General features: G+C 40.3%; 1 protein-coding gene across 4 annotated transcripts in view; it reads right to left on the bottom strand.

Moving 5' to 3' along the window:
• grin1b (glutamate receptor, ionotropic, N-methyl D-aspartate 1b) overlaps positions 1-26,540 on the bottom strand; it is a 75,730-nt gene that overhangs the window by 48,437 nt on the left and 753 nt on the right. For 2 of the 4 annotated variants that reach the window (XM_039802857.1, XM_039802860.1), the window contains exons 2-7: positions 23,350-23,606; positions 18,793-18,927; positions 14,377-14,553; positions 3,204-3,266; positions 2,168-2,265; positions 852-973 (exon numbers count right to left, since the gene is read on the bottom strand). In XM_039802857.1, coding sequence (XP_039658791.1) covers positions 852-973; positions 2,168-2,265; positions 3,204-3,266; positions 14,377-14,553; positions 18,793-18,927; positions 23,350-23,606 — 852 coding nt within the window. The remainder of the gene's footprint in view (positions 1-851; positions 974-2,167; positions 2,266-3,203; positions 3,267-14,376; positions 14,554-18,792; positions 18,928-23,349; positions 23,607-26,540) is intronic. The other 2 variants (XM_039802858.1, XM_039802861.1) reach the window with 1 other exon arrangement.

Below are 26,540 nucleotides of genomic sequence, written 5' to 3'. Positions count from 1 at the left end.
TGCTCATATGTCCTCGCAATTACCCAGCTATTCCCTACCAACCATTTCAAATACCCCAACAATCACCACATATTAACACCCTACGCCATCAAATCATATGCACTCATATTTATTTCCAGCTTTTTAAAACTGTTAAATCAGAATTTGTATTTTGCAATTGACAAACAAAAAACTAAATTAAAACATAAAAAAACTGCTGAAAATCAGATTTTCTTTTAAAGAAAAAAAATAATATCAGTAATATATGATTTTAAAGACATTTGTGGAGAAAAACTCTTGAGTTGCGTAGTCTCTCCTCTTGTAGTTTTACAGTTGTTTTTTTTTAAATTACTGTGAGTGTCTGCAGCTAATTTTCCTCTTTACTTTCCCAAACTGGAATTGTTTTCTAGCTGTGCTCATTGCAAAGGGAGCTTGTTTGCTGTGAACAACATGAATCAAATCTTTTTGTGCAGTGACATGTCATCCTGAAATGTCTGAAGTCAGTTCAGTTTCAAAACCTTAAAGCTGCCAGTACAAATATAGAAACAATAGAAACCAACAAAAGTCTAACAACTGCGCCTGAGGACTTTGATCTTGAGCAGGTGACAGGTTTATTTTTTGATGAGCTGCTGCGTCTTGTGATTCAATGTGTGATGCCCAATATCACAGCTTCATTACGGTGTCTGGTGAAGCCTGTTTTATTCACTTCAGCGTCACTAATAGAAAACGCCTGCTTTTACTTTAATTTTACTTCTTGCAGTTAAGAATGATCTTGACAGTTGGATGGAAGCAATGCTGATAGATAGAGACAGAGAGAAACGCCCAGAGGAGTGAGTAGAGAGGGGAGGAAGAGGAGGCAGAGGTTGATGTACCATCTGGAGCTTCATTCAGAGCTTTGCCGGTCATCTCTCTCTCTCCGACCAGCCAGACGTAACCAGAGCCGGTCATGTTGAGCTGACGGGCTGCTTTATACACTGCTGCAGCTTCATCCTCACTGCATGCACACAAAAGGCAAACAGATTTGTTGCTATTGTGGCTGTCATTCACAGTACAACAGTACACAATTATATAGTAACTCCTAGTAACAATTACGTACATCCTAACAGTCTTCAGAATTAGCATGACAAACACCTAATAGCCTACACCGAGCAACCATCTATCAACACCCTGAAAACTGCTACAAATACCAAACCCTCACCAGGTTACACCCTAACAACCGCCAAAAGCATCATAGCAACCACATATCAACACTACTGTAAACACTCCACAACATACTAGCAACCACTCTCATCCACCTAGCAACACCCTGACAATCAATAGAAACTACCCAGCCACCTTGCAGCACAGACGCAATTACTGCTAACACCAACACCATACAAACTAAATACCTTGTAAGCACCCAGTAAGGCCATGGTAAACATTTAGCGACAACATAGGAACGCATCAACCACCTACTTATGTCCTTGGAAACACACAATGACATTTTAAAAGACTCAAACAAATGAAACCAAATGAATAATAGTAAATCTTTTTTATTTTTGGTTAGTCTCTACTGACTGAACTGCTACAGCTACTGTCTTTGTTTTTGAATTTGTTTAGTTGCATGTCTATCTGTATCTTAAAAGTTAGTGACAACCTTCCTTCGATGTGTCAACATCCCATCAACCGATGACTTGTAGGGATGCACCGATTTTACTTTTTCTCCCCCATTACCTATACCCAAACTCATGGGTATCACTATGCTGAGCACCAATCCAATACCAGTGCTATTTTCCCCACATCTAAACCTCTCTGTGTGGAAGTTATTAAAGTCATTCATCATCTGGTCGATACCAAATCTGCTTAATTAGGTCAGTATGAGCGCTGATATCGATCCTGCAGATCAACACTCGAGCAACTGCACAAAAACATGAAAGCACACCTCATACACCCTAGCAACAGCCTCGCTACAATGTTGCAGCCACCATATATAGCCCTGCAACCATTTTGTAACTATATAGCAACACCCTAGCAGACACCTCCTAACGTGGTAGCTACCACCCAGACATCTTAGCAACCACCTAAGAGCATCACAACAATGAGCAATTGTTGTAGCAATTAGCCCAAATATTCGACCTGGTAACAACCTAGTAATGCCATAGAAAAACCACCTAGCAACCACCCAAAACACTCTTGTTATTATACAAACCTGGCAGAGAGGATGATGACTCGGGCCTCCAGGTCTTTGGCCTCCAGCAGCAGAGCCGTCAGGTTGGTGTCTGGGCTGAAGAGCAGCACCTTCTCTGCCTGAAGGACCACCACGCAGGGCGACAGGTGGCAGCGCAGGGCGGCAGGTCACATCGAAGGACATTGAGAAACACGGCAGAACAAAACACCACAGAACACATCATAGGACACGCATTATTAGCTGTGAACCATCAAATTCCCCTGCCTGTCCCACCCCTGCTCCCATGACCCCAGCCTCGACCATGCTCCCTCTCACCCACGCTACCACAGGGGGAGGGGGGCAAGGCCAAGAAAATGGAGACAAAGTGTTCAAGATCTGCTGAACTGAAAGAAAACTCATAGTTGAAGCTTGATTACAAAGAAGGAGGGGCAAAAAGTTTTGCGTGGTGTGGTGGCACATGCAAACTGAGGCGCTTTCAAGACTCCAACCAACCAACCAATCAGGGACGTGCATGTTAGAGAGTGCTGATGCAACCGCAAATTAAAAAAAAAGAGTTTGAGTGGAGAGAAAGGAAGAGGAAAAGGGGGAGGAGGGAGGCAGGGAGCACAGGAGCAGGAGAAGGGGGAGGAGGAGAGTTCATTTCCCAAAAGAAAAAGAAAAGGAGGTTTGATGTTGCAGAGGAGTGAGAGGATCCTGGTGGGCGGTGTTCCTTAGATCTGCAGACAGAGCCAAGCCTCAGCCTGGCTGCATGCAACCCTTCACATGGAAAAATAACTCAGGGGGGGAGGAAGAGGAGGGGGGAGTGGAGGAAGAGGAAGGGTGTCTCTCCTGCAAGTGTGAACCCATCCCCGTGTGCAGTAATCATGAAAAATCAAAAGAACGTAAAGAGATGGTGGACAAAAAAAAAAAACCAACCCAAAAAAAAAATACCCCTGGTCGATCCATTTCTGGATAAGAGTAGGGGGGGGGGGGCGGGGCGGACTGGTGTTTGGCTACTACCGGGCGATCTCAGAGATTGGTTGGGCGGCGTGCATCATTTGACCATGCAAGTTTATACCTTGGGTGTTCTCCTGAAGTCAAAGTTCTGTTGGTCGAGGTTTTCATAGTTCCTGTTTTTAGTCTGATGAGTAATGTGCACAGAGAAAATATGCAGACACAGAAGAAGATTATAGACAGTCAGAAGAAATGAGGGCCAGTAAAGCATCCAACAAATGACTCAAGTCTGATGGGATGCTGGAGTACGCAAACACATCACAGGCTGTCCACCTGCCTGTCCACCCTTCTGTCCACCCGTCTGTCCACCTGCCTGTCCACCTGCCTGTCAACAAGTCTGTCCACCAAGGTGCAGATTAAATTATCATACGCATATTAAACAATAAGCCATGTCTCCAAAATAGATTAAATTCAAATAATCAAATAGTAATAAGACTCATTTGATCTCTTCCAAATAAGTTACACAATGTTGTACTACCTAAAAATGTAAATGCAAAACTAAACTTCCAGTAACATCAATAAAGAGAGATCATGATGAGATGAGGTAAATGAAAAAGTTTAGGTTTGGTTAAAAGATGAATAAAATTCCTGCATATACAATTTTATTTTAGGGAAAAAATAACTTATGGTTAATTTCTTCAGTTATGTTTAGTTATGGAGATAAATATACACCTGAAACCTGCTGTGAACAGATCTGTGTTTTATTTTTAGGCAGACGGAGAACAAAGAACCAAAATATCAGTTTGAAGAAGGAATCAGGAAGCTGTCGAACTCTGTTCTCACAAACACTACACAGCTGATTCATCAACCAGTCCCTCCAGGATTTCGTTGCCTTTTGTTGAGATTGTTGCGGCCCAAAATGCCTGATTTTGCGGGAGCTTTTTCAAAAAATTGCGATAAAAGTTGCAATGTCTTTTGTATTTTTGTTGCAATGAAAAATTTTAAAAATAAAAAGGAAACTTGTTTTGGGGAGAATAAAATTACTCTGGGCGGAGTTTTCCTAGTAACCAAAAAGGCTCAGGATGCTGCAAATGTTGGTATAATATGAAATTGCTGGTGGATTTAAGACAAAAAATAATTATTTATTTAATGAATCAAATTTGAACATATGTGTCAGTGGCTTGTTGATCTTTTTACATTGTTAGATAATTTCCTATCCTGGCCTGGGACACACATTCATATGGTTTGATAAATTACTTATTGGACTTTAACTTATCATTGCACTTACAATAACAAGAATGGCTGTCCTCAATTTAGGTCATCCTGTACGTCTCATCTCCGGTTTTTCCTGCATCCACCGTGTGTTTGTGTGTGTGTGTGTGTGTTTGTGTGTGTGTGTGTGTGTGTGTGTGTGTGTGTTTGTGTGTGTGTCAGTTGCGGGGGGAACGGAGGAGCCCTGCCCGCTGCAGAGAGCCGACAGGATTGAAACAGCAGCAGCTTTCAGCGACTTTGGAGTGAAAAACCGTTACAGCGTACAGTGATGTTAAAATGTATACAGGTTGGCCGGACGGTCTGAAATGTTTTGCACAGTCTTTCACTGTACGTTTTTTTGGTAAATGTGAGATGTTCGAGTTCCACACGTCTCGTCTTCATATCAGAAACAAGGAAATGAATTTGCTGACGTACGTGTGTTACGTCAACCCGTTCTCACTCCCGCTTGGTCAGTGGCTCTCAGAGTCACACACTGATACAAAGTCTGGCATATGGGACTGCTGAGATTGGTTGAAGTCGCGGGAAACTCCGGTTATTGGTCAAATTTGCTGAAAAAAGTTGTGGTGATTGGTCAAAACTGCGAGTCGCACCAAATTCACGGTGATTGGTTGAATTCGCGTCAATTGTGGCGATCGCGACATCGCGAAATCCTGGAGGGACTGATCAACAGCAGAGCTGGAAAACCACATTTATTGTAGCTTCAACATGTACAGTATATCAGTTGAAGCTGTATGAAATCCCTCATCCACCGACAACAGCTGATAAAATCTGACATTTCAGCTAAATCATCAACAGCTAATTGACAATCTGCTTTAACTTTCTGACATGAAGGAAGTGTTGTTTCAAAATGTGCAATTAACAGTAAATCTGCAGAGTTTTACCATTGTAAACTGAAAATTGAGGAGGGGCGGAGATTATCTAAGGATTAGTTATTTCCACTGCATGGTACGGCTCAACTAGCTATTTTTTGGTTTTCCATTAGCAAAAGTTGTCAATAGTACCTGTTACTTTATTTGGTATCACCTCAGCTAGGTTCCAAGTGAGATGAGTTCAGCTAAGAACCCCGCCTACATTGAGGGGGATAAACTATCTGCAGTGGAAACTGAAATGTAGAAAACCAAAAAAATACCAAAAGCAAGTCGAGCCGAGCCGGACCATGCGGTGAAAAGCATACTGTAAGTAGCCAAGTCTATATCCTCGACGCTCCACTCCTGGGATTGCTACGGTGCCGCAGATAATTCCGTTGGATGCATGTCTTTTCGCCGATGTCCGTTTCCGGCTCCTCAGATCTCTGCAGGGTAAATCCAGACAGCTAGCTAGACTATCTGTCCAATCGGAGTTTTCTCTCGCACCACTAAAACAACTTTTAACATATACGTTCCACCAAAACAAGTTCTTTCCCGAGGCTATTTTGCAGCGGCTCAGTGTGGAGCTTAGCGCCGCCCATGATGATTGTGATTGGTTAAAGAAATGCCAATAAACTAGAGCACGTTATTCTCCCATTCCGGAAATCTGTGTGGACCAGCCAGACCTTCCTCCGGCAGCATGTGGAGGATGGTTTGGCAAAGCGAGACTATAAGTAGCCTAACATTGATGTCTTTTGTTTCTACTTCTGTTGTTTTAGAACCATACACACGTATTATAGTATATCAATAATAGTGCCTTTGCATCTGTATCTATATTTTAGTTTACAATAAATCCACCCAAAGATAAGAGATATCCCTGAGCTCCATTACTGGACTGATCAAGACAAATACATGAAATGTAAAAACACATTATGTCCAAAAACAACAGGCTGTAGTAGAAGATGTGTTGAGATGTAAGTCAGTAGAGTCTCAGTTAGTGAACAGCTGCTGCCTTAGTCTCAGTAAAGTTTGTTTTATCTTTACTCTGAAAAGTCCTCTGATGTTAAGTTGGTGTGGCGGCACAGTGTCCCATTAGTCCTCAACCCAATCCGCTCCAAATGTTAAGCTCATTAAATTTACATCCTGACGCAAAGTCCCTGAACACACACACACACACACACACACACGCAACCTTTATACAGCTTTTTAATTCCTGTCTGTTTCAGGCTGAACCTGTTAATGTGTGAAGGGTTTTGGAGGTCACACAGTTAACACGTCTTTCCGAAGGCAGAGCTGTTGCTGCTGTGATGTGATGTTATTTTTTACATCATTGTTTATGATTTTACCTTTATACTACTTCTACTACCTAAGTAAACTGCACTATACTGAAATAATCATGTATTCAACGAATAAAAAAAAAACAATAATAAAATATTATGTAACATAGGCCTACTTTTAAAACAGACGGGGATTGGTAATTTCCATTTCTGAATCACCGTCAATGATAATCAGCACTTCCTGCATATGTTTAAAACTAAAAGCCTACCAGGAAAAAGGGAAGTATGATGTCGTTAAAGTAATAATCTGGAAAATGTGAATAAATTAGGGCTGGACGGTATATTGACTTTAAAAGTATTTTTTTCAAACGAGATATGAGATGCGACAGTGCCATTTATATCGATATAGTTTGTTGTTATGTTACATAACCCATTTCTTCCATAAAGCCGTGCCTGTTGATGCCGCCACAGCAAAAAAACACAGAAGAACAGTAGTTACTATGGAGCTAGGCTCATTCAAACATTCAAAGTTGTACGTGGAAGTGGGTGAAGTCATTGTTCATGCTGAACTGCACAATCTGGCACAGTTTATTGCTCTTATAGTGTAAATAGTACCACGTGTTGTCCAAAAAATTTTTTAAATGGAACTTTGTCATTGGCATCAGTTTGTTAAGTAAAAATCACATGTATATAGTGGATCGAAAGCATTCAGTCATAGTTCTCGCAGTAACACCATTTCCTGAAGGCAACATGACAGAGGAGTCTTCTGCCTTCTTTGTTAGGCTGTCACTCATAATTCCACGCCCCTCTGAGTTGAAGCCACGCCCCAAGCAAAATTGGGGCCAAAAGTCTGAAACTGATAAAAACTGATCTGAAAGTGAAAAACTGATCGGAAACTGAAAAAAAAGATTTGAAGCCGTAAAAAAAAAAGTTTAGAATCTGAAAACATGAAATGCGGAACTGAAAACAAATATAAAAGTGAAAAATGAAAATTTATAATTTATTCAAAATAATTCCAGAATTTAATCTAAATTTTATTCAAACTGAAAGAAAAATTGGTACACTTATTTTTAGTTTGAATACAAGGTTTTATATAGACCAAAACTAAAATTTTCAATTTCAAGCTTTAGTTTTTCAACTATATATATATATATATATATATATATATATATATATATATATATATATATATATATATATATATATATACATTTTTCAAATTAACAAAACATTTGGCCCTGATTTAGCTCCATAAGTTACTGGATGTAAAGCTTACTTCAGTTCTATGAGTTAAGGCTTGATTATACTCCAGAACAGACGCGTACATGGACAGCTGCGGACCCCAGGGCGCATAGTTTCCAATATCTCCAGGACTGCTTTTTATCATTTATCACCCTGTCTTTGCATTTTTTTATCAGGTTTTAATAAAAGTGCTTGTGACATCTCACATGTAGCTTTAACTTACAACTGAACATTTAGCCCACTTTGTAGAAAATACCAAGATATATATTGTGTATCGCCATTCAGCCGAAAAATATCAAGATATGATTTTTGGTCCATACCACCCAGCCCTAAAAAAAAATGTGTGTTAAGTCACTATCTATTGCCAAATGAGGTAACACAATAGTGATTGTGCCAATGGCCCACCGGTGAATGTGTCTGCAAATAGATGTTGCCGCTTAACAATCGTTATAAGCTGCTTGTACAATCGACCTATATGACCGTTTTTTGATGAGGACGGTCTGTTAGCGGTATAGGCGCTCTGCCAAAGACTCTCTCAACACTGTAACTTCAAGCAACATGAAGGCTTTTAATGTGAAACATCTGTGCAGGAAGTGTTGAGTTTCATTATTAGTCGCTTAACCCAAAAAGTGCTGTGGAAATGAACATGATGCATACATAATTTAGATACATAATTTAGATAGATAGGTAGATAGATAGATATACAGTGTATGTTAGTTACCTGTCTACATGTGTTCCTGCTGACCTTTACTTTTATGTGAGAGTTTACGGTTTATGGTGCACAGTGAGTTTGCAGAGACACGGTGAATCTTTGATTCTCCATACAGCGTGTAACTGTACAGCAGCCTCTGTGATATTCATCATTATTACATTATAATGTTTAATTCAGAAACGTTGCAGTTCAGTTCACCTACTTTAACTAATGTGCTGTAATATTCATGTTTCTCCTCCAACATGCGTGAGTCTCACTAAGGCTCCTCACTGAGACAGGAAGTCACATTTTTAACTAATCTGAACTCTTTTTTTCTTTTACTGTTTTATTGTGCTCCAAAGTCCCTGTGGAATCAAACTTAAAACTGTTTCTTTGCATAGATTTCAAACATCTTTCATTCAGTTTCAACACAAATATTTACATTTATAAAACTGTCCTCAGCATGGTGCACTAAAATGGGTCATTTGTGTTTACATATCAACATAATAGGAAGTTAAATTAATTACATCATGAGAGATTCAAAGATATAACAATGACATCATGCAGCAACATGCAAAATTCATAATATTCCACGTGTCACTGTCCAAAATACAATTTTAAAATATTCTGCTTTGGGACTTTCATTTGTTGTACTGTAATTTCTTTTCTTTTTTATCTTATTTTTATCTTCTATTTTATTTTACTCTTTCCTGAAATGGACCATTCTGCATAATGAGTATTTTTTACTTTTGGTACTTTAAGTATATTTTGATAGTGATACTTTTGTTTTTTGCCAGTGTTTCCTTTAGGATTTTTTTTTTTTTTAGCAGCGGGGTGCAGGTCTATCCGAACAACAACATTGGGCCTAGTTACCTCTGAATAGTTCTACTTGTTGTTAAATTACAATGTGAGTGGCAGCCAACTGGGGGGGGGGGTGCATTATGTCGGCAGGATAATTTAAAAGGCAACCGCAACTACATTTTTTGTACAGCCCTATTTCTGATACTGTGGTGGCAGAAATTTTGCCATGGTGGGCCGCCACTACAAAATCAACATATAGGAAACACTGTTTGCTATGTAAAGATATAGTGGAGTAACGGCATCCTGAGCAGAGAGGAGGTGAAACTCCCTCTGTGTGTGTGTGTTTGTGTGTGTGTGTCTGTGTGTTGTAATCCGAGCTTCTCTGTTCTTTTGGTCCGGCCGCACGTGCTTAGGTGTTTCGCGTATTGGGGAACGTTCTGTGAGAGCCTTGTGGAGGCAATCCCAGCAGGACTTTCACTTGTAACAGAATATTAATGTGGTATTAATGCTTTTACTAAAGTTATCTTCAGATCAAGGTCTGAGTACCTCTTCCACCACTGAGAATAAATACTGTCATACATACATTTTCTCTGTCGATGGACTTATTGATTAAATGATCATATTTTCCTACTGACCACTTTGTTCTGTGTTTTACTGAGACTTCAGACTCCTGATACATCACAGAGGGAATAAACATGATCTGTCTGTCTGTCTCTCTGTCTGACTTGAGGACAGACAGACAGACAAACAGACAGACAGTTGGTTTAACAGTGAGGCAGGTCGACTACTGTGACAGAAGCAGCTGAGATGTGTTTGCACGACTCCGACTCCTTCAGTTTCGAGGAGATGAGAAACCAGACAACAGACGGAGGTGAGGAACTGAAAGATGACGTGGACGGACAGACAGATTAACATATTCTCACTCCCAGAGCGTAAAATACGGACGCCTGGCCCGGTGCCTTTGCCGTTGTTATTGACGCTAAAAGTCTCCTTTAACGTCATATCTAAACGCGATTTATCTAAACGCGATTAATCTAAACGCGATTTATCTAAACGCGATTTATCTAAACGTGATTTATCTAAACGCGCTTTATCTGAACGCGCATGGTCGGGACTATTGGCGTCACTTTTGACGCAGTTAGGTTAAGGAAAAGGTCTTGGGTGGGCTTATGTTTCCATGAGCCGCAGGAAGAACGGGACGGTTGGGTTTAGGAAAAGAAGAAAGCGACGGTTTGGGTTCAGGAAACATGACACGTGGGACACGATCCCCGGTCTCTTGGGTGAAAGTCCTGCGTTGTTTGACCCAACCAACCTCCCTATGCAGACTTTCATACAACTCGCTACCGTTGCCGCTCTTAGTGCTACGTCATCTTCAAACACCCTGTAGCTGCTGCATTCCTTGGTTTATTCTACAAACACACTGAAGGGCGCTTTTTGTGTCGCTTTCCCATCGCTGACAGCCACTGTCCAAATGTCCGTATTTTACGAGTTCGGAGTGAGAACGGGTTGGACAGATACATGGAAAGAGAGACACACAGAGAGAGACAGAACTGAAGAAAAGAAAGTACATTTATTTAGTTTAAAACATGAAAGAAAAAAAAAACATAAAATGATAAGAAAATCAACTAAAACTCCACCAAGATGGCACAAAAAATATTTCAATAACAGAAAAGGTTTTTAGAAATTAAATTTGTTCCAAAATATGACAAAAATCAAGGGACACAAGAATTTTTTTTAAAAGCTGAAGTTCACAAGAAAACGTTCAGAAATTCAGAAAGAAAGAGGCCTCTATTAAACATCTACATGCACATTGGTGTATTCAGGAGGTTCAGGTTTATAAATATATAAATATATATATATATATATATATATATATATATATATATATATATATATATATACAAAAATCTGTGGAGTTTTAGGTGTGTTTGATTTGATGTGGACATCTCAGCCTCTGTCACTTGTCAGATTCCAGTTTCTGACTAAAAAACATTCTTGGTGGAGATATAAAAAAAAAAGAATAAAGAAAAGAGGGTGATGAAAGAGAAGCTGCTTTGGAGCATCTAGCATAAAGAATATAAAAGCCAGGATGATAATGGAGGAATGAAGGAGGGACAAAGGAGCGATGAAGGAGGGATGATGGAGGGAGGATGGAGGGATGAAGGAGGGATGATGAGAGATGATGAGAGATGACGAGGGATGATGGAGGGATGATGAAGGGATGATGGAGGGATGATGAAGGGATGAGGGAGGGATGATGGAGGGATGATGGAGGGATATACAGAGAGCAGTTTCAGTTCTATAGACGTATTGATCAGATAATCTGACAAAGCCCAGAGCCAATAAGTCATCAGTGTTTTGAGGACATATTTAGAGAAATGTGTACACATTCACAGACTGAGATACAGTTTCTCTAACACATTTACAAATAGTAACTACAGTACAGTTCACAATCCTAAGTGTAGTCAGAATCTTTTATTTTTTTATGTTGTTTTGTTAGCTTATTAACTTGTAACTGGCATTGGCTGACACAGGGTTAGTTGTTGTGAAACAGTTGTTTGTTCCGATTGTCAAATCTCTGCCACCATTTTAAGAAAAACTGAAACCTAACGTGCAAAATACCGATATGTAGCTCCACCTGGCTTCTCCTCTGTTAGGCCCTTGTTTCGCTGTAGCGTTATGCTAATGATATGCTAATAGACGGGGTTGGTTCTTTAGGTATGTGATGTATGAAACCCTTAGCCTGACAAGCCAGACCCACATCAACATGTTGGGTCTGGGAACTCACCATTGACGGAGCTCAATCCAAGGGGCGGGATAAACGGTTGTCTTTCAGATTCCCTCTGCACGCAATAGGATAGCGCTACAACCAGGCAGAGCAACGAAGAAGGTAGCGAAGCTAGTTGATAGATTAAACTTTAAACTTTTGCCATATCCGGTCAGCAAAACTCCGAACACATCTTCCTTTTTTAAGAATGATTTCAGTGCCGTTCTTTATTCTTTTCTCAAAGAAAAGCTTAACTCCAAGTCTTCCAGAAGACCGCTGTTCCCAGCAGCAGCAGCCATAAGCCCCGTCCACCGACTCTATACACGATGTGATTGGCCTGACCAGATTTTGGTTTTTCCAGCTCGCAAGTCAACGGAGAGTGCCTAGACCCCCCTGGCTGCAAATTAAATTTGCTGCCGCTAGGGTGTGTCTAGATTTTTAGGCTTTGAAACCCTGACTGTCTGAATCCGTGTTTTTTTTTTTTTTATGTCTTTGGTTTACTGCAGATCCAATGTGTAAATTTGAAAAACACCATATGGACTTGTTAAGAAGGTTAACAAAGTTTTGGAGTCTTTAAGAAAAAACATCCTATCAAAATTAGTTCAGGCAGCAGAACTTTATGTCAGCAGGCCAGCCTGTCAGAATGGAGCTTTATATACATCATCTTTATCACGGGGCACGCTAAGGAGCTTTCCCACTTAAACTCTTCATCACCTGCGTGTGTGTGTGTGTGTGTGTGTGTGTGTGTGTGTGTGTGTGTGTGTGTGTGTGTGTGTGTGTGTGTGTGTGTGTGTGTGTGTGTGTGTGTGTGTGTGTGTGTGTGTGTGTGTGTGCAGTTTTTAGTACTTTGCCAGGTGTTTATATGTCTACGGACATATAAAGTTCCTAATGAGACTGTCTCTCATTTAACCTAGAAGTTCCTATCACTTTCATCAAAGCAGAAATAATAGACCTGATGGAACTTTATGGTACATTTTATCATACATGTTCTGACAATACATATTATTTCCTACTGTGGTTAATTAAATTAAAAACCACATCTCATACATATACATATATTATATTTCATATTATGTATTTGGTTGAATCTAGTTTTACATTGTTTGTTGCATGTTTGTGTAACTTTTCTGATATGTCATGTTCTTGACTTTATAAAACATATGTTTATTTTGTAATCATGAGTAAAGTTTTTTTTTTATTCAGGTAAAGCATCTCCTGAGGGAAACCCTGTTGAGGTAACAGCAGGTGTTTCTGGCTGCTGCTGCTGCTGACCGATTATAATCTGCCCTGCAGTTCGCAGTCACTTCTCAATAAAATCATGTCAGTCAGTCAGTCAGTCGACACCTGAACTTTAAATCAGCTGCTAAACTGAACAAACCTGTTTCAATTATTTAGAAACATTAGACATCTTTACGCCTAGTGCTTCCTCAGACATTCACTCATATTCCACAATACACTCTCGGGACTTTATCTTCCGTATTGACAGACTTCCTTTAAAAGGATAGTTTGGATCATTTGAGGAGGGGTTGTATGCCAGTGTATGAGCTACAGTAGATGGCGGTTAGCACGCCCCCAGTTTGGAGAAGCAGGCAGGAGTACCGACACGGAGGCTAAGCAATGTACTGCTGGACTGGGGGCAGCACCTAAACTGTATTTTAGCCACCTAAAAAAAATCAATATCAGTTAAGTGTACATTTTTTACCACTTTACCATACTGTCAGACAGCCCTTTCCGACGGGGAACTGAAGCCGTTATCTATGCCACCAGACTTATTTGACAAAAACAGTAATTTTCCTTTACAGAACATGGGAGTTGCTGGTCTACTTCTGCCTCGATCAGTTAGTTTGTTTGTGTTATTGTGTGACTTTGGTGTTTAAAAAAAAAAAAAGGAGTAGAAGTTGGAAACTAACAATATGAAATTACTTTATCAAACAAAAACAACTAACATATCAAAGGTTTTCCATCTCGATTGGTTTTAGAACCGAACATAAATTGTACATAACTTTTTTAAATTGGTGAATGTTTCATAATAAAGCTCTGTGTCGTGCAGTTGCATGACTCCACGTTTTAAAAGAGATGAAACAGTTTAAAGAAGTGAAACTGCAGTCTGACGATGAAGGGGTGAACTGATGAGACCACACACACGCGCACGCACGCGCGTGCGCACACACACACACTCACACCCACACACACACACACACACACACACACATACACACGCACAAGCTCATTGTCATGCAGTGACCAACACCCCCACACACACACCTTTATTAGAACATAGCACATACACATTGTTACATAAAGAAACAAGAAGGTCAGCACACGCGTGCCCTCACACTGACTGAGTGTGCTGTGTATGGATACATGTATACGTATATACTGAATGTGTGTTTTTAGCTAACCTTGGTCTCTCGCTCCTCCAGCAGCGTCTCCAGTCTCTTCTGAGCGGCTCGTCCTTCGTGGTCGTCACTGACGATGAGGATGATGTGGTTCCACCTGAACTCTCTCATAAGGTCGAACCAGACATGAGCCTGGTGGGAGTACGGAGGCACCGTCCTCAGGAACGACAAGTGGATGCTCTGAGGAAGAGGAGGAAGAGAGTGTTAGTCCTGATATCAAAGCACTTAACTGTAAACCGTGAACTGTGACAAACGATGGGTGGAAGCTCAGTGTTCAGCTCAGAAACCAGCCGATTGCTGAAAGGAAACTGGTGTTACAGTAAACAGACAGATGTGTCGAGTGTATGTTGGACAGACCGAAAGGCTTTATAAAAACTATCTGCATGTACAGAATCACACGAGGGAAGACAGGGAATGTTTTTTTGTTTGTAATTTGACTGAACTGACCCTTTAAAAGGTCCCATGCATGAAAATGGCACTTTATGAGGTTTTTTAACATTAATATTCATTCCCCCAGCCTAGCTATGGTCCCCCAGTGGCTAGAAATGGTGATAGGTGTAAACCGAGCCCTGGGTATCCTGTTCTGCCTTTGAGAAAATGAAAGCTCAGATGGGCCGATCTGGAATCTTCCTCCTTATGAGGTCATAAGGAGCAAGGTTACCTCCCCTTTCTCTGCTTTGCCCGCCCAGAGAATTTGGCCCACCCATGAGAGAGAGACATCATGGCTTTCAAACGAACAAAGTGGCAGTTGGTCAAGGCCACACCCCCACTCTCTACCTTGTCCCCCCCTCTCTCCTCCTCAATAGCTAGAGACACAGAAATGGCACATCCTAAGGAAAGCTCATTGTGGGACTGGCTAGTGGCTGTAATTCTGCACCAAGGCTGAATTTCGGGAAAGAGACTTCAGATACAGTATTAGGGGACCACTAAGGTCTATATAAAAGCATCCAAAGAGCACCATGTCATGGGACCTTTAACCATTTCATCTCTATAGGAAATCTCAGTAGAGTGATCAGCTGCTACTGCTGCTGGTGTTAAAATAAAACACACCCTCGCTTCACCTGACTGATAAACATGTAAATATTTCATTATTATTCTAAATTCTATGGAATAAACTGAAGAGTAAATGGAGCGTTGTTCATATTCTAGGATAGTCTGATGACACTTATTTCATCAATATTGTAAAAAGTGAGAGAGACTGAGTGGTTTCCAGTTCAGTCACATATCTGAGAGAGTCTCTGAACTGGGACAAACTGGACTAAATATTCTACAACCTGCACTTAATGGAGCCTGAAGGCAACACAGGAGAGTCTTGCCATATACGTACAACTGAACTCTCTGTTACACAAACACCATATAATACTTTGTATTCTTTATTCTATCTATTCAACAATATAAACAAAATCAAATCTTAATTTTATTACAAAATACTAAAACAGAAATAAGTGAGATCTGATTCACATGATCAGAATATTCTGTAAAATGAGTCCAGACAGTAAATATGTTGAAGAAGAAGAAGCTGTTTCATGGAGAAATGTTCAAATGGACAGCCTTAAAGGATGATTCTGCTGTTACTCTATATTTCTTTTATTGTCATTAAATCTCATGTTCAGACCATAGACATTATATAAAATGGACCAATAGATCCCATTGCTCTGGACGGAGACCAGTGAAGGATATTAGAAGCACTTTTCCGGTGATGGCTGAGCGTTACTGAGCAGCCTCCAACTGAGCTTGACGACGTAGATGTGACGTGAGCAACCTGTCTGAAAGTGTGAAGTCTTCTGGTAGCTGTGCCAAGAGAAATCTCAATCATTCCCAATCTTACAGAGACGGAGAGCGTAGGTATATGTAAGGAGATAACATGGGCACAGGCTAATTATTGCTAACTAAAATGCTAGTTAACATTAATAATTAAACTTTTAACAGCTAATGTAAGTCCAAACTACCTGGGAACTTCTCCTGTACTGTATGGTAACACCTCTACTATGCGACAGTAAGTCGCGTGGTTATGACACAATCATTAGTCTATTTTTATAAAAACGTCTGCTACGGAGCCATAACGTGAGGTACAAGGTAATGGAGCCTTTTATACATTGTCGTGTTTCTTTAGAAATAAACAATGGACAAATAGAGTCTTTTAACGCTTCAGATGTAAAGTTATTCGCTGTCAAAGTGACGTCAAAATGAATGGCAATCAATGGGATGCTAACGGCGGGTGAGTGCTTGTTAGCATTAAAATGGCTCCATAGGAGCTACGGGTTGTTGACAGATGCTTACCCGCTTGGTTCAGACTAAATCCATCAACATGTTAGTCTGGCTCTCAATACTGTCCAATGGTTCCTACTAAAGACGTAAATCTTTAAAATCACAAATATATGGTTTCATCAGTAAGTTCCCACAGCAGCTGGTCACTGCAGTTTTTATCAAACAAACAGAAGGAAATAGTGACTTTCTTTACGCTAATTAGTTTAAAGACTAGTATTTATTTTGACAAGCTGTTGTGTAACGAGGACTATCTCACATTCACACACATTACATTTTTTGTCAAGCTTCATATTGATTTACATTTAAAATTGTATTCAGGGCTATACATTCATAATGTTCGGGGTTAAGCACTGAAAAATTACCTGCTTCAACCAACGCCTGTTACTATAGTAACTCCAATGTGCACGCCTAAGGCGAACGAGGAGAGGGAGGGAGAGCTGCTGTGCTGCTGCCAGAGGAGCCGCTGACTGAGTTTACTCTAAGCAGCAAGTCGCTGAAAGGGTCTGAAAATTCCCAAAGTTGGCAACTGTTATTGTGTGTGTGTGTGTGTGTGTGTGTGTGTGTGTGTCTGTGTGTGTGTGTGTGTGCGTGCGCATGTGTGCATGCATATGTGTGTACGTGTTTGTGCCTGAGCGTGTGTGGATAGCTATGTTTGCCACAAGATTCAGTGGTTGTACAAGCTCATAATTCATATTGATATTAAATATTTTGGCAGTAAAAAAAAAAGACCTGAGGCTATAGCCCAACAGCCAGGGCCTAAACACGCCAATGTTGTGCCTGCCCAGTGCTCCCCTCTCTGCTACTTTTGTACTATTTAAAATTAAACAATCGATAGTGGACTATGGTGGGTGCCATCCAGCCAGGCCTTATCTGTTTCACTGACGGATGAGTCTACTCTGGTGCATCTGTGTTTGCCATGATGGACGAAAAAGACTCAGCTGAACTGATAGAAGGAGGTTTAGGAACTTAAAGAAATGATTGTAAGTCATACAGATTAGTTGGATTCACAGGTACACCTGGATGTCATCTATCTATAAATTGCAGGAACGTCTGTCTGTATGTGTGTGTGTGTATGTGTGTGTGTGTGTGTGTGTGTTATGCGCATATCTCTAGAACCGTTAGTCCGATGGATTTCAAACTTGACAGGTGTCTTGCTACAGGCACAGTAAGTGCAGTGCCAAGTTTGACTTTGTTTGGTAAAAGAAGCACACATTGGCTTTTGCCGCCTTTGACTCTTTTCCTGCTTCCCACGTTAGCTACATGATTGCTGGATATACCAAACTTACTTGTCTTCACTTTCGTGGAGCACAGGCGGATAGCTGAAAGGAACATCGTGACTGTTGTGTGGAATAAGGTTGGCGACAAAAAGGCGCTACGCTTTTCCGTGTCTATTTTTTCGCTAAGAAGAAACTCAACAAAAAGCCATTTGCCAACACTAAATATCAAACAAAAGCCAGACACTATATAGTATTAAGTTGCTGGGAGCTGTAAATTCACCCCTTCTAACCAGAGGCAGAATATAAAGTAATCTCGGAGATTATTCCTTCACAGCGCTGTGCAATACGAGAAAATCTCAGAGCTGAAACGGGCATCACTTTTCATCAGACTCACCCCGGGTTAATTAAGTATACTGCTAACTAAATCCCCTGCGAATCAAATCCCCTACTTTACCGTTAACTGTCAAGCCACTAAACATATATGGAAATTAACACCTCTGCTAAAATGTTAAATTCGTTAACGATCTCACTCTTTCTCTCTCTCTTTCTCTCTGTCCACACACACACACATGATTACATTCTGAATCTGCAACGTTCTCTGTCAGGTAAATCAGTAAGTTAGTAGTAGGGTATACAGGGGAGTTGCATATGAAGTGGTTTGGGGTCCTTCTGTAAGTAATTTTGGGGTAGCCTACAATTTGGTTTTGATGAATTCTACAAGGAGCAATACCACAGGCCAAGCAATCGGCCCGTTCCAAACAAGCACATTTTCATAAGAAAATACAGAGGAAATATGACAGGACCCAGGAGAAAGCCCTGATGAACACCACCCTAAAGAAACATTTGCAACTAAACAGATTATACTTTTAAAACTATGAACATTGTTCTGTGAGACTCAGGAAGCTACAGATGTCAGAACAGTAAATCAGGTTACCTTGTCAGAGTAGATGGACATGCGTGTCGTCAGGCCGACCACTGGGATTCGGTAGAAACCAGCGGTGTAGGAGACGGGTGTCGGGGTGAGGTGGTCATTGGACTGAGAGGGGTGACTGACCAAGATCGCATACACCTGCAGAAGGAGTAGAAGAAAAAGAAGAAGACATGAGGGTTTGTTTCCAAACTGTCTTATCGTCTGAAACTAGATTTGTTTCCGGTTATATAGTATCTTAAATTAAATAACAATATGTAGTAGTGAAATGTAACTACATGTAGTACATTTAGGTTACCACTCTATTTAAGTACACGTGAGGTACTTTAAATTGAGTCTTTACACTTCTACTCTACTGCATAACCCTAACCCTAACCCACTTTGGGATCTGGGTAATTGTGACATAATTTCTGAGTATTTACAATATTTTTTTACAAACCAAACAATCAATCATTTATGGAGAAAATAATCAGCAGATTACATTTATCCATAATAACAATAATCATTAGTTAATATATTAAAATGAGATCCACCTCAACCAACTACAACATGTAAAATCCTGCTTTCACATTAATGCACGAGTAATAATAATATAATAGTACAACACATTTTATACTTAATACTTTACCATCATTTTATTATTTATTCCTTTAGCTGAAGAAACCTTTTTATAATATTTGATTAAAGAAACTAAAATCAGTCAAGTTCTAATCCCCATAAATTATTTAAGTTTCAAGTTCTTCATTTGTCATTTACACAACAATTACAGAGAAGCAGTCTTCGATCTCAGGCTCCACCAACAATGCTCATTAAATATGTTAACAAAGGAAGACAATACAAGTAAAAATCTAAAACATAAAATAGTGCAGAAGTTAAAATATAGGGATAACATTTTTGGATTCATTAATGTACCAGACTGAAATGTGAAATAATTTCTAAATCAGACATGTAGAGAAGCAGCCTGCAGAGAGAGAGAGAGAGAGAGAGAGAGAGTGTGTGTGTGTGTGTGTGTGTGTGTGTGTGTGTGTGTGTGTGTGTGTGTGTGTGTGTGTGTGTGTGTGTGTGTGTGTGTGTGTGTGTGTGTGTGTTGCTGTCTTTATAATCCGTCCATCTCTCCTCTGGGAGGATGGATGGATTATATCTCCATTTCTGCATAGAGAGAGGATGTTAATCTCTCTCCACGTCCATCTCTCTCTGTCTCTTTCTGGCTCTCTCTCTCTCTAACTGTCTCTCTCTCTTGATTGTCTTTCTCTCTCTCTCTCTCTCTCTCTCTCTCTCTCTACAACAAAGCATCTGTCCGGCACGTCAACGCCATGTTGGCCTCATTTCTTCTCCAAAGGAAACACGGTACTAAAGGATGTTGAATGTGAAAACATCTTTTCTCAGCTCGGCTTTCTGTTTCTGCGTTCGTTTGTTTAAAGGATTCATACTTTTCCGCGAGAAACAAAATGATTTCTATCCCGGAACAGAAGCCCACTATTCTGGGAATCCAGTGAAATTTCCTTGTATTTAAAATTTAACTTCAGCTACAGTCAAAAGGCATTGGTCATATTTCAAACAACACTAAATGCAACAAGGAGAAATGTGTTTTGTTAGCCAAATTTAGATGATCCAGCCTACAGTAGATGAATCTGGTTGGCCATAAGGAAGTTACTGTTGTGCTGCTGAGTTTTGTATCCATGCCCACTCAGAGAATTGCCTCCAGGATGTAAAGGACTTGCGAATTTAGTGATACATATATTTCACAAAAACAGTATACATATATTTGTACTTATCAGCCTATTTGGTTTTTCATGTTTTTCTCATTATATTTCACGTGAAACAGGAAATAGTTTGGATGCATTCCCAAGGGACCCAGATTAATACACATCCCGGATGAAACCCTAGTTTGTACCAAAAATATGAATATTTCTGTTGTTATGTCCTGACTTTAGCTTTAGTTTATCGTTAAATTCCTCAAAAAACAATAAACCCTGCTAATAAAAAAAACACCACCTGATAATTGAATTATATTTTGTGTGTAAAATTATTAATTCCAATTCCAGGGTTTACTTTGTTGTTCTTGTTATTGCTTTTAAGCTCCTGTCAATGAAACTCAACACTTCCTACAAAAATAAAAGTCTCCCAGTGGCTCAAGGAGCATAGGCTAAATCCTCTCTTTACTGGCAGGCTTTTAATGTGAAATGTCTACGTCTGCCAGGTGAGACATTATGGTAACTCTACTTCCCTTAATATGTTTCAGGCCTTCATTGGTGACCTGGTTGCTATTATTTGAGACTAATAATTATAATAATAATAATAATAATCACAATATTAATAATATGTTTTTATCGTCACGTCAGTCAGACTTGTACTCATGTAATTGTCTGTTGATCGATTGTCTCAGCTTAAAGGGTAACTACAATTTTTTTTTTCAACCTGCGCCCCATTTCTCCATGCATTTATCTCTAATAGATGTGACCAAAAATCTTTGAATTTGGTCCAGTATTGAGCGAGATCGCAATTGCTTTTTGTCCAATAAGTGATTTTTCTTTTTTGTTCCTGACAGGCTCAGATGGTTACTAAAAGTGTCTTACAACATTATCGATCTCAGGACGTGACTTGTTGTCCGTAGACGGCAGTGTGGAGAGTGAAACGCGAGACGAGAAAAAGGCGTTCAGGTAGTCTGTTGTCACGGAGTAGGCTACAGAAGTTATAGGCTCCTGTTATCTAAAAGATTTTAAATGTCAATATTGAATATTGAATCAATGCTCAATAATGAACTGATTTCGACAGTGTGGATGAGGTCGTCATAATTGGATGGCCGCCCGTATTCATTTGAGCCAGAGTAGGCTATATTCTATGGATGAAGTATACAGATAAAGAGCGGGCGAGGGGAGAGAGAGAGAGAGAGAGAGAGAGAGAGAGAGAGAGAGAGAGGCTGCAGCTGCTCAGTGTTTCTTGCTATAATACTATATATACTATATAATAGGCTATAATACTGTACATTCATGGTTTTGTGTTATCTAAAAGATTTTCAATAAAAACAATGGTTCCTATTTGCTCATGTCTCAGAGCCCTGTTGATTAGAGGGGGGAATCCTGACATGGTGACACAGCATTGTGTCTGAGGTATATCACTGGACACATCCAGACCACAGATCATATCTGGCAGCAACAGGTCCCACTCCTGACAACGTATTCTTTGGGCATATAGGGGCACAGCACCCACGGGAGCACTACCAATATCCCAAGTCTCGCAGCCCTACAGCCGTTGCTTCACCCTCCTCCGTCCGCTGCCTCTCACTCTCTCCTCATCCGTGACGTTGTAGCCTACTCTGGCTCAAATGAATAGCCTACATTTGGTCATCGAACTATAACAACCTCATCCACATTGTCAAAATCATTTAACTATTGAGCTATTACATTTAAAATCTTTTAGATAACAGGAGCCTATAATTTCTGTAGCCTACTCCGAAAAAACAGACTACCTGAACGCCTTTGTCTCGTCTCGCGTTTCACTCTCCACACCGCTGTCTGACAAAAAGTCACGTCCTGAGATCGATAATGTTGTCAGACACTTTTAGTAACAATCTGAGCCTTGTTTTGTTGTCAGTAGCAACAACAAAACAATCACTTTTATTGGACAAAAAGCAAGGCTCCACAATTGCCCCATTAGGTTACATTATAGCTCGGTAATACTGGACCAAATTCAAAGATTTTTGGTCACATCAGTCTATTAGACACAAATGCATGGAGAAATGGGGCCCAGGTTGAAAAAAACGGTTGTTACCCCTAAGGGGTCACCAAAAAATGTGACACCTACATTTAGCAACAGGGCAGGTAGAACTACATTACCCACATTCCTCCGGTAACGACTCCTTTTTTCTCCAACACATTTAATTTCTCTGTTCATCCCTCCTTCACTCAATGTCTCCTTACTTTCTTCTTCCCTTCATCTTCCATTAAGACTCACTCATAATGATGAAGGTGATGTCTTCAGGTCTATAAAAAAGAAACTCACCTCAGAGACACATTTAACCTGTGATGAGGCATCGTCTCCGGCAGCAGCTCAAATGATCTGATCACTAATTAATGTTAATTGAGTAAGAAACTTGATGAAACAAATGAAAGTTGTCAGTTTGTGTCTGTAACCTGAACAAAGATCATCTGTGAGGAAAGAAGCTCCACTTTGTGACACCACCCACCGTTTCTGTAGTTTAACAACTGCAACCGAGTGAGACGACTTCTCTCTAGATGATCTCACGTTTCAGGACACACGTCAACCTCCAGCAGTTAGATGTGATTCATATCAGATCAATCATTTAAACTGATTACATCAATAGTTTTGAATCAGTTCAACATTTATTTGTTTGAGAGTAAGATGAGAAGATTGATACCTCTCTCACGATTCTATACCAAGAAGAGGATTTCACTGAATATTAAATTGTTCCTTCAAGTGACGTTAACAAAAATGAATTTTCCCTTTTAATGTTTCCCTTTAACTTTAAACTAAATATAAACATGAAACCAGGTTAAAGATGAGCTGAGGAGTCAGGTGACAGGATGAGCAGAGCGCCCTCACCTGGTTGGAGATGAGGTCCTCGCAGACGGACAGAGCCATCTGGATGGCGTTGGGTTTGTGTGTGACGGAGATGGCGTTCATCTTGAATTTCTCTTTACCATACAGAGTGTTGGCCTGGCTCACCGCCTCCTTAAACACCTGCTCGTAGCGTTTATGACTCAGCACTGCACCGATGTTTACCAGCCGGGGCTCGCAACCACCGCGAGCAACCGAACAGCACTGCAGCACGGTGAGAAGGAGCACGCCACGCAGCTCCACTGAGGAGGAGAATGAGGAGGAGAGGAAGGTTAGAACTAGAGCTGTTTTTACACGTTCTGTCCACTAGAGGGCCTTCCATCATTAGCCTGGCCTTGAAGGGGACCTACGTCATGGCGCATTGCATTTCTGGCACGCCGCTCTCTATTTACATTATGTTCCACCACGCACACAGCGACAAACAAAAATCAACAGAGAACTCTGTAATGAAACATTATCTAACAAGTGTATTGAAGCGGCTCTGTCGCAAAGGCCAACGTTGCTCGGTTAGCACAATGAAATCATGTTAGAAAGCACAGCCGAAATGATTTGTCATAAATTAAGTAACAATAGTGTTAGCCACGATGCTAACGGCATTGATAACTAGCTAAGCCAAACGGTGCTGTCACTACTAAGTTATGTTAAAACTATTTCTCATCCTTCTTCCGATTTCCACCCGTAGCCTGTCACTCCCCCCTGTACTAACGTTACTTGGTACGTATCGTTAGCTCACAATGCCTTGTGTTTCTCATTCCCATAACTTATTGTTCATCAGACATGACATGAGAAGAGGGAGATTAGCTAACGTTAGCCAACCTATTCATTGAAAAAGTACAAAGCGTAGCTCCTATGGCACCATTTTGATGCTAACAAGCCATCATGACTCCATCTCTGCAAGATTGGGAATGATTGAGATTTCTCTTGGCACAGCTACCAGAAGACTTACAACTTTCAGACAGGTTGCTCACGTCACATCTACATCGGCAAGCTCAGTTTGCAGCTACACAGTAACGCTCAGCGCTCACCGGAAAAGTGCTTCTAATATCCTTCACTGGTCTCCGTCTAGAGCAACTGGATCTGTTGGTCCGTTTATTTTACTGTCTATGGGTTAGCCACAGAGCTAACTGTGGCAACTTCAGCACAGACTCACTAACTTAAGGTGGGCTGACCTATAAAGTGGACCAGCTGTTCTCATTATACTGCAAGCTGCTCCTCCTAGTTTTGCTTTAGTGAATCGACGACAACTACCATATATAAATTGCCTTGTCTAAGCTTTATGCAAAAAATTGCATAATGATGTCATTAATATGCAAATGAGCATATGGTGTAATTTGTGCCTAAGTGCTCTAAAAACCCAGGGAAAACCTGTATGGGTTGTATTAGAGGGTAGGAATAAACAACCCCTCTAAATCTATTAGGAGGAGAATCAGAGGGGTGTTTAATAAAAGAGGCTCAAAACAACAGCTCACATCAGCCCGTCCTCACCCAGAAAATGACCGTATGGGTTAATCATGCAAGCAGCTCATAATGACCCTCAATTGTTTCTTGTTAGGCGATGACCTCTCTTGGCTGTAGTAATTATCGCGAGAGCAAACAAGATATTTACATAAATTCGATGATAGCTGCAAACTTGTAAAGCAAAATTTGCTTATCTAGACAAACATCCAAAACGTATGGATCCGTGCATGGCGATTATTCATAATAAAGTTTGAGGGCCATGGTAATTACTGGCGTTTCCCGGGAGAAACAACAAAACGGGAGGGAGCCGGGAGATGGCCTTTAAAAACGGGAGAAACCCAGGAAAAATGGGAGTGTTGACAGATATGCCCCAAAGTGTATTAACAGCTGTATTAGTCTGATGATCTCTGTGTGTAAACCAGTTTATATACTTTTGACAGAGGAGCCTCAATAAAACTGGATGGTGGCCATTGATGTATATATAAAAAAAAACGAAAAGTTGTTCAGTGGCGCATAAAGCCAAAAAAAGTTCAACTTCTGCATCAGCGCTGCGCACTAGGACTATGAGGCCAATAATGCAGGCCCACTAGAGACCTTTTGATTTAGCGCACAGGCTAACTTGAATAGGGATTAAATGATTTAAAGCAAACTAGAGAAATTTTCCTGCTTCGGTCCCCCTACAGGTTGGAAGCAGAATTGTCCCTTATGTCTCATTCGATCTACAGATCCGCTACCCGATCTGGCAAACTTGCATAATGTAATGTAGGCTAATGGACAATTCCGCTTCCGACCTGTAGGGGACCAAAGTGGGAAAAGTTCTATAGTGTTGCTTTAATAGGGCAGATTTATAATAGACTTTCCAAATGTTATTGGACCGAATGGATCAAGTTCTGATAGTGAAACGAGTCATTTTACGGTGGTTGCTCGGAAAAAAATTTCCACTGATTCACAGACGTCTCTTTCGCCATAAGTCAAAGTATTTTGGGCGCCATGGCATCATGTAATGGACATGGGCGTTGTAATTCCACTGCTTGGCCGCTATGTCAAATTGGCTTCAAAACCCGGCGCACTTCCTGGGGGCCTGATGGGAATACACAGCTAATAAGCTACGATAGCTTCCTCCATTTTGGACTCTCTGTCCAATCAGAGGTCAGCAAACCACCAAAGTTGAACTTGACATGAAATATTCACCTGCAAGTGAAGCCTTGTAAATGTCAATGTTTTAAAAACACACCTGTCCATCATTTTGCGAGTGACAGCAAAGTAAGGCCACGCCCACCAACAACATACTTTTACTTGTGGATCACTGATTGGTTCTTAAACAAACTTTATTCCCTCAGTATTCTGACTTTAATCTGAGTATATGAGGAAATCCAAAATCTTATGTAACTTCTCAGCGTTATGATATTTACATTTTTATTTCTCACTTAAACAATTAATGTCAGAACTCAGTTTTCCATTTCCTTTAATGTATCTTGCTGAAAATTGTATAACTATTATTTATAGCCTATCTCTAATTTAAAGAGAATGTAGCCTAATCTACAAAGAGCAGAGGAAGAATAAAATCGTTGGCAAGATGTTCAAAAGAGGATGAATTCATATTAAATGGTCAAATTCTGAGAAGTATATAGGCAGAAGATTTCATGCATTTATTTTATTTTTTACACAAAAACGTGTCGAGTTTTATTCAAAATGAGAGGTGATGTCGAGGGACTGAT

The sequence above is a fragment of the Perca fluviatilis genome, chromosome 6 (genome assembly GCF_010015445.1).
Source record: "Perca fluviatilis chromosome 6, GENO_Pfluv_1.0, whole genome shotgun sequence".
In the NCBI taxonomy this organism is placed as follows: Eukaryota; Metazoa; Chordata; class Actinopteri; order Perciformes; family Percidae; genus Perca; species Perca fluviatilis.
Note: the sequence above shows the minus strand (reverse complement) of the source record. Positions and strands in the feature narration are given on the sequence as shown.